This window comes from Limulus polyphemus, unplaced genomic scaffold (assembly GCF_000517525.1).
Source record: "Limulus polyphemus unplaced genomic scaffold, Limulus_polyphemus-2.1.2 Scaffold1510, whole genome shotgun sequence".
Taxonomy (NCBI): domain Eukaryota; kingdom Metazoa; phylum Arthropoda; class Merostomata; order Xiphosura; family Limulidae; genus Limulus; species Limulus polyphemus.
Genome location: NW_013667120.1, coordinates 233,114 through 245,017, shown reverse-complemented (window position 1 = coordinate 245,017; position 11,904 = coordinate 233,114). Strand labels below are relative to the sequence as shown.

The 11,904-nt window shown below is 33.4% G+C and overlaps 1 protein-coding gene across 3 annotated transcripts in view; it reads left to right on the top strand.

The window, feature by feature from the left end:
- The window catches only part of LOC106463892 (coiled-coil domain-containing protein 39-like), a 69,250-nt gene that overhangs the window by 29,431 nt on the left and 27,915 nt on the right, over positions 1 to 11,904 (top strand). For all 3 annotated transcript variants that reach the window (XM_022391528.1, XM_022391530.1, XM_013923972.2), the window contains exon 10: positions 9,579 to 9,816. In XM_022391528.1, coding sequence (XP_022247236.1) covers positions 9,579 to 9,816 — 238 coding nt within the window. The remainder of the gene's footprint in view (positions 1 to 9,578; positions 9,817 to 11,904) is intronic.

Here is an 11,904-nt window from a genome sequence, read left to right as displayed (position 1 = left end):
CTCGTGGATTTTCATTTCTGTACACAAACAATGGTTTTAGTTTCTTGTCCCCATTAGCATTGCCTCCTACAAGGAGAGTTAGCCAATCATTTGAAGCTTTGAAGCCAGGTGCAGTCTTCTCGTTGACTGTAATATGTGTCCTAGAAGGCATGCGTTTTCAATATAGCCCAGTTTCATCAACATTAAGATCACATCCACCTTCTTCAATGGTTTTTTTAAAGTTTCTCCGGAAACGTTTTTGCAGCATCTACAACGGCACTGGTGACCCTTCATGAATTTTTTATTGTTCTTGAAACTATATTGTACCTGGAATCAGTAAAACCATCCATGGGTAGCCTTGAATGTTTTTTCTCTAACTGCTTCTTCTCCCAACTCCTTTTTCAAGTCATCACACAAGCTTAGTGCCTTCTCCTGAATGAGGGCTAAGCTGATTGGCATGTTCTTGTTGTGAAGATTCTCAGTCCATAATGCCAGCAGTCGTTCCATTTTTTATATGATAACACTTCTTTGTCATGTAATGTAACTTCTGTATGCTTTAAAGCATGCTTAGCTTTACTTTCTATTTCATCAGCATTCTTCACTATCATACATACACTTGTTGGAGAAAGTTTCAAATGATGCCCAATATCAACTACACACTCACCATTTCTATTGTGCTTTATTACTTCCATTTTAACATTGTATGTAATACTTTTGCAATTTTTCCTATGCTCATCATCTGCACTGTTACTAGCACTCCATTTGCTACTCATTATTGAAGGGTTACAACAATACTTTGCAATAAACACACTGATTATAATGAGCACTCACACTGACCATACAACATGAGAGAACTTGTGGGGAGTGAGCAACCCTGTTCCTTACCTTCCTTTATATGACGTAGCTCAGCAGGTGGGTGGTTACATTAAATTACTTTTTATGTGTGGTATACCAGTTAGTACAGCATAAAATCTTAGCTAATAATCCATATTGTAATAGTTTTAAGTTGTTAATTCTGTAAGGCAATATTTTAAAAAATGTGACACATTTTTCTCTAGGTATCTTCTTTTCTATATTTTTATCCACCACCCGTCCAATAAGTACAAAATTAAATGTAAATTACTCACTATAAAATCGCCATTGCCGAAACAGACCATAATTTTTATAGCCTTCAATTTTGTTTGGTTACAGAGTTATGAAATAGAAAATCAGACCCCTCCTGCCACCCCCACCTGTCACATCCTTCCTTTCAGGATTTCTTAATAGTTCTCTTTTATGTTTAATTATATATTACTTATAACCAATAGAAAGTGAATGTTTTCATCTATCAAATGATGTATTGTATAATATTATGTTCTGAACAGATAAACATCGGTTTCACTTATAATACATTCATTTCCATGGGAAAGTTAATGACTAGCTTGGATGAATTTGTAACAGCTCTTGTTACATAGTTAGAAAGCCAGAAAAATTTTGAGATTTAGGGGAAATTGTTTACTTTTTGCATGTTATTAGTCTATGTTCTTTGGTGCATTATTTAATTAAATAAGTATTACCTAGTGCATTACAACCATTAGTATAAAGAAAGTAGGGTTAAGTGTCATCAACAATAAAAAAATGTGATTTTTTGGATGTGAAAGACTTGTAATGTTAACTGAAAGACTGCCAAATTTTGTGAAGATATACACACTATATTGAAGTATTAAATCTATAAGGACATTAAGTGAGTACAAAGAGGTCATATGGTTGTTCAAATTGACCAAACCTGTGTTGAGAGAGTTAAGCTGAATCAAGTCAAAAACTATGAATGACGAATGTATGGGGAATTTTTATGTTGTGTTCCTGAAAATGTCAGCAATGTAAGGGCAAAACAATGTATACCATGATGACGTATAAAAAGGACCCCTGCATTATTACTAGGAATGCACGGGTAGTAATATTTGGCCAAATACTGGGTCCGAGTACTCAGTCACTAAGCTTCGGCCTGTGATGGGTGTTAAAAGGGACCAGGTTCTCCCTTGTCTCACCCCCAATAAAAAACAACGTACACAAAAATTAGGAACGAAAACAAAATTGACGTTTATTACATTTAACTGAATAATCACCAACAAAACATTCAAGTTTTACTTTCAATGCCAAGCCAAAACTTCTCAAACCCTAACCCCTATTGTTCTCAAAAACCCCCACCTTCCCCAGAAATCCACTTTCAAGCCATGCCTGTTATTAACCCCTATTGTTCTCTGAATCCCCAACTTTCAGCAGGCTGTCAGTTTTGTTGCTCGGAAAATTTTTTTTCCTAACTAAACCAATTATCGACTGTAACTTTCAGTACTGCATTAGTTGCCACAAAAATTAGAGCTTAGATGCCTAACTTCAACACTCGGCCAGTGCCGAGTATTACTGGGTAGCCCAATACCTGACCATGGCCAAATATCCGGCTAGGTACCCACGCATCTCTAATTATTACTATTATTATTTATTTTGCCTAATCTAGCTTTAATTTTACATTTTAGTTACTTTTATAATTATAGATAAAGAATAAACTTAAAAACAAGAAATAAAGTACTTACCTGGATCATCATCATCATCTTTTTTTTTGATGTCAGCTGTTGATGACACTTAACACTACTTCATATACTAATGGTAGTAATGCACTAAATAATTTTTATTTAATCAAATAATGCACCAAAGAACATAAAATAATAACATGCAAAAAGCAGACAATTTCCCCTAACTATTGCAAAAACTGTTACAAGTTCATCCAAGCTAGTTGTTATCCTTCCTGTGGGAACAAAGCTTTTACTTACTGCGAATTTGACAATTATGTGTTCAGAAAACAATGTAATATAATATGTCATTTGATAGATGAAAACCTTGGCTTTCTGTTTGTTATACGAAATATAGAATTATACATAAAAGAGAACTTAACAAATCCTGAAAGAGAGGATGTGACAGGTGGGTGTCGCAAGAAGGGTCTGATTTTAAATTTGATGGCTCTGTAACCAATAAAAATTATGGTTTATCTGAGCAATAACGATTTTATAATGAGTAATTTATGTTAAATTTCATACTTATTTGAGGGGTGGTGAATAAAATAGAGAAGAGGGGGATGTGTAAAGAAAATATGTCACATTTCTCACACTAGGGGAAATTCAGCATTTTTTAAATATTCCCTTATAAAATTAAGAACTTAAAATATGGATTATTAGCTCTGTTTTTATGCTATGCTAGTTGGTATAACATAAACAAAAAGTAGTTTAATTAAATTTTGAAAGTAACTCACTAAAAGAATATGACATGCACCATTAGACCCACCTGTCATGAAATGGGTGAGTATTCTTTGGAGTACAATGATTCTTGAAAAAGTGACGATATCCTGTCTAGTGGCAATCACTAAAATTCTCACCAGATTTGTCTTAATTAACTTAAGAGAGCTAATATAAGTATCATTTTAAAGTTCTTTTAATATGCTTTCATACAGTTATCCCTGTGTGCATGGGGTCAGTTCATTGGACTGAACCTGTATTGAAGAATTAATGTTTACAAAAACTTGCTCTTTTTCTAGTCTGAGTTCATGATGAAATTTATTTTTAGAATAATAATGCCTTTTTTTCTGTAGAATAATTGCAGATTGTAACAGACAATTTCAATTATTTATCTTAACTGTCTCAATATGGGCTCAGTCAATTTGACTGACCACATGACCCCTTTGTACTTGATTAATGTCTTTATAGATTTAATACTTTTAACTTTCAATATAGTGTGTATATTTTCACAAAATTTGGCAGTCTTTCAGTTCATATTATAAGTTTTTCACGTACAAAAAATCATATTTTTAGGGAAGTATTTTTAATAAAATAAAGATTTGTCCATGAATATATTGAGTATTTGTTTTGAATAGCTCATGAGCAAAGTTATTTTTATGTTAAAATTTGCTGGCCCTGGTGACCCAATTGATCCATATTTTATCCTTTTGTTTTCTGATGCTATTAAGTACAAGGTGTATCCTCATCTCAAAAATCTGAAATTTCCTTTGTGTAATCCCTAAAACCTCCTAAATGCATTTGAAACGTTTTTTTCAGTAAAACATTATAGTTTATCTGTTATTTTCTCTACCCTATCTCAAAATGGGATTGGTCAATTTGACCCATCCTTGTAACCACCAAAGAAAAATCGAAATAAACCTAAATTATCCTTTTTTTTTTCTAGAATGACTTCAAATTGTAACATGAAACTACATTTCTTTATCCTAAGCAGCTCTAAGTTTGTAACAGTTTATATCTATTTATAATTATATTTATTGTTTTATTGCCCTTTGAACCGTGTCTAACTACTATCCGTGCCATTATAAGTTGTAAATCATTCTGGGAACATGTAGCTCACATTACGGTATCAAATTACATTACCCACGAGCTGCTCACGTGCGTGCCTCATTAACCATTTTAATTATATTATTATTATTACTTACTTTATCTTATCTAGTCTTAAATATCTTAAAAAGATCCATATTTTTAGATTTTGGTTACTTTTATAAAAATAAATACAGAATAAATATGAAGAAAGAAAAAAGTAGTTACCCAATCTTCTTTTTTCTTGTTCTTGGGTTTTTGAAGAGAGTTAACCTTAATTTTTTATAATATAGATAGTAATGCGCTTAATGATTTTTATTTAATTAAATAATGCACCAAAGAATATAGACTAATAACATGCAAAATTTTCTTGGCTCTCTAAGTATGCGACAAGAGTCGTTACAAATTCATCCAAGCTAGTTGTTAACTTTCCCATAGGAATGAATCTTGTACTGTGAGTGGAATTGACACTTATGTGTTTGAAATACAAAGTTATACAATATGTAATTTGATAGATGAAAAATCTTAATTTTCTATTGGTTATAGGTAATATATAATGAAACGTGAGAGAGAACTATTAACAAATTGTGAAAGAGAGGATGTGATGGGTGAGTGTGGCAGGAGGGGTGTGATTTTCTATTCGATAGCTCTGTAACCAAACGAAATAGAAGGCTATAAAAATAATGGTTTGTTTGAGCAATAATGATTTTATACAGAGTATTTTACGTTTAATTTTTTAATTTTTCAAGTGGTGGTGGATACAGTAGGGATTATGACATGCTATGAGAAAATGTCACATGGGTCTCACTAGTTGAAATTCAGGATTTTTTTAAATATTGCCTTGTAGAATTAAGAACTTAAAACTTGTATTAATAATGGTTTGAGACTACTTGAATGGGTAATGAAAAAAACTTTAATATAAGTTTAAGATAACAGCAAATGTACAATGTTTCGACAAGCTTTTGTCATCATCAGGTAAATCACTCTTATATGGATGACTGGCTTCTTTTGGCTCCATCCCAACAATTCTCTTACAACCATACTCTTCTCCTTCAAGAGTCTATGCATCTGTGTTGGTTGGTCAAACTGCAGAAGTTGCATCACACACCCACTTAGTATCTCATTCATTTGGATGTGTTTTTTCAACTCATGTCTCAGCAGGGCCCAGCCTTTTCCTCTTTGTTTAAGAGACATAGAGTGATTAGTTTCATATGCCATATCCTCTCCTACTCACACTGTGTTGGAGGTTCTCTCTATTTTTGGGACTTGGGATTCCATGGAATCTCTTATTCCTTTGGGCTGTGCTGATATGAATCATCTTCAATGGACTCAGCATGATTAGTGGAATCTTGCTCAGGATCCCTTGTCTCCCACCATTCACCTTCCTTCTTCCTTGCTTGTCAACTTCTCCTGGTGGCTCGACAAAGCCAATACCACAGAAGGTGCTCCTCTTCCTTCCACTCGTCCTTGATGGGATTGGCGGACATATTTAAACTCTCAAGAGATTTCAGGTTGGTGGTCCCATGATATCCCTTCATATCAATCTCTTAGAACTTTTGGTGGTACATCAAATATTGGATCATTTTCCCCTGTCCCTTATCCATCAGCTCTAGCTGTTGATGCATTCAGTCAGGAATGGTCCAAACTTCTTCTCTATGCCTAATTTCCTATTTGTTTTCTTCCTAATTTAGGACATTCTATGTTGAGTTCTCCTTATAGCTTTGTACAGACCCACTCAACTGTGGTTTCCTCTATTGAAATCTTCTCTGGCTCTCTCCTCCTCTTCCTCTACCCCTGTCAAGCTCCTTACTCCTTCAACCACACTCCTCTTTTTCTCATCCAGTGGTATTGTCACTGTGTATTCATGTGTGAGTTTTGCCCAGTCCATTGCGAAATGTTCTGGATTCTTCACATGTAGATTTCCTTCTTTCTCGTTCTTTTCATTCTCCCCCCCAGTCTATCAATGAAAATGGTGCATATTCTATAGTCGGTCTCTGCATAATGCTTTTTCCCCTTTCCAGTCTTCTGTCCTCCCATCTTTCTGAATGTTTTACATGGTTGTTTGACCAAGGTTTATCACTTTTGACCCTTGCTGGCTACAGGGCAGCACCCTCTAATAAGTTCAGTGATGATCCGTGTCGTGTCTTCTCCTCAACTATTGTTTCTATGCTTTTTTGTTCTTTTCACCTTGTTCATCCTCCCCATCCTGCAGTCTTTCCTGATTAGGAAATGAATGCTGTTCCCCACACCCTTACCTATTTTGTACTTCTTTTTGCCTGTGGCCATAAGAGATCTGATATGCATGCCATTGTTGCTTCTCATACTCTTTTCCATCATTCATGTACTCTTCGTTATCATGTTTTTCTCCCTAAGTCATTGTAGCTCATGAAGGGAACAGCACATTCACTCCTGTTTCTTTTCCATTCACTTTTCTACTTTATTCTTCTTCTGATCCTGATTGTTTTCACTGTTTCATCCATGTGATTTTATTTTATTTGGCCCACACTGTTTCTTTTTGAAGTTCATGCTCCCATCTCTTTATTCCTTGGAATTCTTCATGTACCCAAGATGTTTCTCTCACTACTCTCACAGGATGACTATGGCACCTAATCTGTTTAGCCTATACTTCTTTGGATGTAGATTCACGTCAACTCTTTCAGGTCACCTCTCATCAAATCTGTCACCTTACTCTCTCTCTCTCTGGCTTCTCACTTCCATGGTCCATTGGAGGAGATCATGCAGGCTGGCGTATGGACTACCCCGCATACTTTCATTGCACATTATCTTCATCATCTGGCCATCTCTTCTTCATTGGGATACCAAATTCTTCCCATCACCATTCTATATACTCCTTACTGGCTCTGACCTTTCTCTCACCTTTATAGAGGCCCTATTCTTCGTTTAAGGATCCCATCAAGTGGCATGTGGAGTAAGGGAGTCCTTGCCACTCGCCAGTTCCTACCTGTTGAGGTGGTGGACTACAGAGGCTTCCTCCTGAGTGTAACCAATTCCACTTAGTAGAGAGTAGGGCATTGGTGTTCTGTTGATATGATTCCTCCTCCAACTATGGAGCAGATGATAAATTTCTGATGCTGCCTAGTTTTGGACTTCAGATGGCCCATCTAGTACTGTTCACCCCTCTGACTTACATTCACCCATCTTACCACTGCCTGGATGTTGTTTCCCAGGCAGTCTGGTGTTGGATAAGTGCAGGACCATTATGGTAGAGCCTTCTTTCTTGTATCCCAATCAAAAAGATTGGAAGTGACAAGTACAAGTTAACATGTAACAATCAAGGAACTAAGACAATTTTGAGAAGACCATTATTTACCTAAATATTATTTATAAAAATTTTGCTAAAACCTGACAACTTGAGATTACTTCTTCAACTTTTCTGATAGTCCTGAATACTTCTCGCGAAATAACAAATTAATCCAGTAATTGGATGCATCCAGAATTTTCTTGTACATGCAGAAGAATTTTTGGTCACATGCTGCAACATTGTTGTTTGTATCTCCTGGTCATATTACAGTCCTAGATTTTTTTTTCTCACAGGAAAATTTGAGGATGTCATGTTAAACTTTTTTCTTGATTTTATATTTCACTTATATTTTTTATTATACCCATTGAACTGCACATCATCTGAAAGTACAACAAAATAGCAAGTTTCAAAAGAACACTAATTTCAACTAAGTTAATTAGAACAAAATTTTATATCTATTTAATGATGGCTACTGGACTAGGCATAGGTACTTTTTGATGACATTCAAGTTCTGAATCTAATAAAGGCAGCTAACTTTTGTGATTAGTTTCTCAACAGACTTACAAGACCACTAAATTTCATCAGAATTAGATGGAGGGGGATCTGGCAATGAATTTGTTGGTTTCAAATTTGATCAATGTTGGTTTTGTATGGAGTGATCCAACTTTTCATTCTCTTTTCTATTTAACTTGAACAACTAGTCATCATGAATGAAAAATATATCACAAGCTTTATTAAATTTATTTTTCTGTAATTTTTATGCATGACACTTCAAGCTCTTTCTTTGTTTGTCACTGACCTATACAGACAGGTGAAATCTGAAAGTGCTCATAACTGCAGCTTTTTACTGGTCATGCTATGGGTTTTTGTTATGTGATGTGGAGAAAAGGAAAACCCAAATGTTACATTTAGCTGAAAAGATGAAGGAATTCAAATTTTGTTTAGAATTGAAAAAATATATAGCTTGGTGTATACATAAAAACTAAACCAAACAATGTATATTTTAAATCTAAAAATTATTTATTTTTATTTGGTATATTGAAAAGCTTGTCTCTGGAAAATTAGATTACTTTATTAATAACTTCATTCACAAAAAACAGGATGATATTATGTGTTTAAAGATATGAACTACAAAAATATATATTGTAAGTTAATATTAATTCAAATAATATTTAAATATTAGAAATAAACAAATTAAAACATCCATCGTAATTACATCGAAATGTTTACGTTTAATGAATTATTGAATAAGCATGCTAATGTTCATAACTGGCAGAAAACTGAAGCATTCTAAACTTAATTAGTGTGTAATAGTTCATTTCTTAGTTACACAGTTTTCTTTTTGAAATAAATTTAGAGGCAGTTTAATGCCTTAAAGTTACATAAAAAAATGTTTTCAGTCTTAAGAAACATTTACAAATATTAAGACCTAGTATACTTCTGACGACTATGAAATAAATATTCTAAATTTTGAAGGTGTGTTTCCAGATTTTTATTTTGACATAACTTGTATGACAAAAGCCTTGAGCACAGGTAGTATACAATGATATTTTTTAGTTTTACTTCAAACTGTTACTGTAGAAAATGGAATTCATTAGTTGATTATGGCTGTAATGTTTGCAGATTGATTATCTCAACTTTAAATGCTAAATCATTATAGTTAGTTAGGTTTACTATTTATAAAGCACACATATCTTTATATGCTAGTTATTATCATCACTTGTAAGAAATCTTTGTAACCTAAACATTTTTTTACAATATGAATTGTGAGTTTTTTGGAGTAAATGCATGTTTGTTTTTCATTTGTAGCTTACAGTTGATAGGTTGCATTATCTTTTCAATATTGTATGTAACTTGTCTTTTTTACAAATAGTACAGTTTTGACTTCGCGTAGAAATAACAAGATTTGAGTTGTAAGTATTATTGTTTTGGATATTCTGTATCAGTAGATTTTCATTAAAGGAAAAGAGCTGTTGACATTTATGTAGGCTTCAGATTTTGGAACAAGAGAAGAAAACACTTGATGAAGAATTACACAGTAAGAAGGAACAAACAATGACAACAGCAGAGAGAATGATTCAGATGGAAATGTTGTTGCAGAAAGAGGAAGCTTATCAACTCCAGATGGAAGCAGAACTAGCTAAGCTACAAGATTTTCACTTCCAGAGGTCTCAAGAGCTTCAGACAGTATTGGACTTTGAGAGAAATCTGAAAGCAGAAATCAAGGTTACTTGAATTTGATTATAATTTATTTCTTAATTTTTTGAAAATTGTGCTAATACATTATTTGAAACAATTTTCAGTGAGATCAACAAGCTTTTATATATCAGTAGTCATTTGTTTTGTTTTTTAATTAAAAGCATACATTCACATATTTTTATATGTGTCAAATATATAGGGCCAAGCATGGCCCAGTGGTTGGGATAACAGACCATGGATCTGTATGTCTGTTGTTCTAGTTATTTTGCAGTATAAAAACATATGTTTGCTCTTGATGTTGGGGCCCTGGATGTATTATAAGGGTGATGATCAAATCTCTCTGTACAGATTAGACTAAGAGTAAACTGTGGGTGCTGTTGATAGGTCTATAACTTCAAAATTATGGAAAGCTAGTGCATATAGCCCTTGGGGAGCTTTGAAAGAATATCTAAACACAAACAAATAATTACATACGCAATAGTATGCACATAAAAACTTATTTAAAACAAGATTAAGATGTACTTCCATCCTCAAAATAGTTTCTAGTATTTTTTTTATCTTTCACTTACTTTATTGTCTATATCATTTAAATGCATGATTAAGGAACTCAATCTCTGAAAGTTAAAAATTGAGCTCTAATTATATCGTAAATAAAACTCTTGTTTCCCGTGTAATCAGAAACCTTTTTGTTTATCTACATATAACTTTGATAATTTTCAGCAGAGTACAAAATTAATCAAACTTTATGAGAATGGTGTGTACACATCGTGGTCACAAGTAAATAGACACCACCTTTTCAGAAAAAATTAAATTTTTCAGTCATTTTCACATGAATTGATATATTTATAATTTAATTAATATCTAGTAGATCTTCCTTTCGCTTCGTGGAGTTCGTTGATCATTCCGGATTTTTACTGAATGTATATCATATAGAAAATTTAGCTGATATTAAATACAAGTAATAAAAATATTTTGTAAATGTAAAATGATGTAGGGATGGCAGTGCCAAAAATACTTCAAGCAAGAATATAGGGATGATACAGCTATACATAGATCATCCCTATATGGCTTCCAATATTAAAATTTAATGTTACACTGTAAAATCCACGAGTACAAAATGGTTACAAGGTCGATCAATTCCATCAACCTCGTAGCGAGTGTCTGTAATAATCAAAGCATGTTTAGACTCAACGTGTTTTTCCTTGTACATAAGTCCTAGGCTCTTAGTTACACTACATTGATGCCTACACTGACATGAACATGATATTATGATAAACAGTGCATACCAACAATATGTAACTTCCAACTGCAGTAATATTGAAAGTCATTTAGGGATGATCTATGTATAGCTGTATCATCCCTATACTCTTGTTTTAATGTTTTTACACTGCCATCCCTACATCAGTTTACATTCACAAAATGTTTCTTATTATTTGTTTTTTGACGTTTTTTCACATGACTGAAAATTAGTGTATTCTATGAATGTGTGTGTAATAAGATTTAATATTATGTGTATTGACCTTTTTACTCCTTCTTCATATATGATTTAGGGTTGGCTCCCTAAAGACACCAATTATATAGAGTACAAAGCACTGAGTATTCTGCATGTTATAATCATCTAATATTTATCTATTATTGGTCTGTGATTACTGTTTCACCTTGTCCTTAGGCTTTTATAAGAAGAAAAAAAAAAGACTCCAGGTTTCTGCAAAAAGATAACTTCAAGAGGTAATGATAACCTTGTTTACACTGGAATTATGATTTTTTTAATTACTACTAGTTATTACAACTAAGAAGTGACATGTTCACTGCCCAAAAACATATAGAGTGGATTTAGGTTTAAACTGACATAAAGTTGTTGTAGAGTTATCTCGACTAAAACAAGAAAAGAAAGATGAACAGTTTGGTAGGTTGGTCACTTTCTGGTTTGATATCTTAGCGATGGTTTCTTGCCCTGGTTGTGGTCTTGTTGGGTAGAGAAAAAAGTGAAAGTGAGTGGCAATCATTTTTTAAAGTAAAACTCTCTGTCATTATTGATTTTTTAGCGTGCATATTTGTATTATATTGTTACGACAGCGGAAGTCACATGACGCTAGTAACACGTCATGATATTCT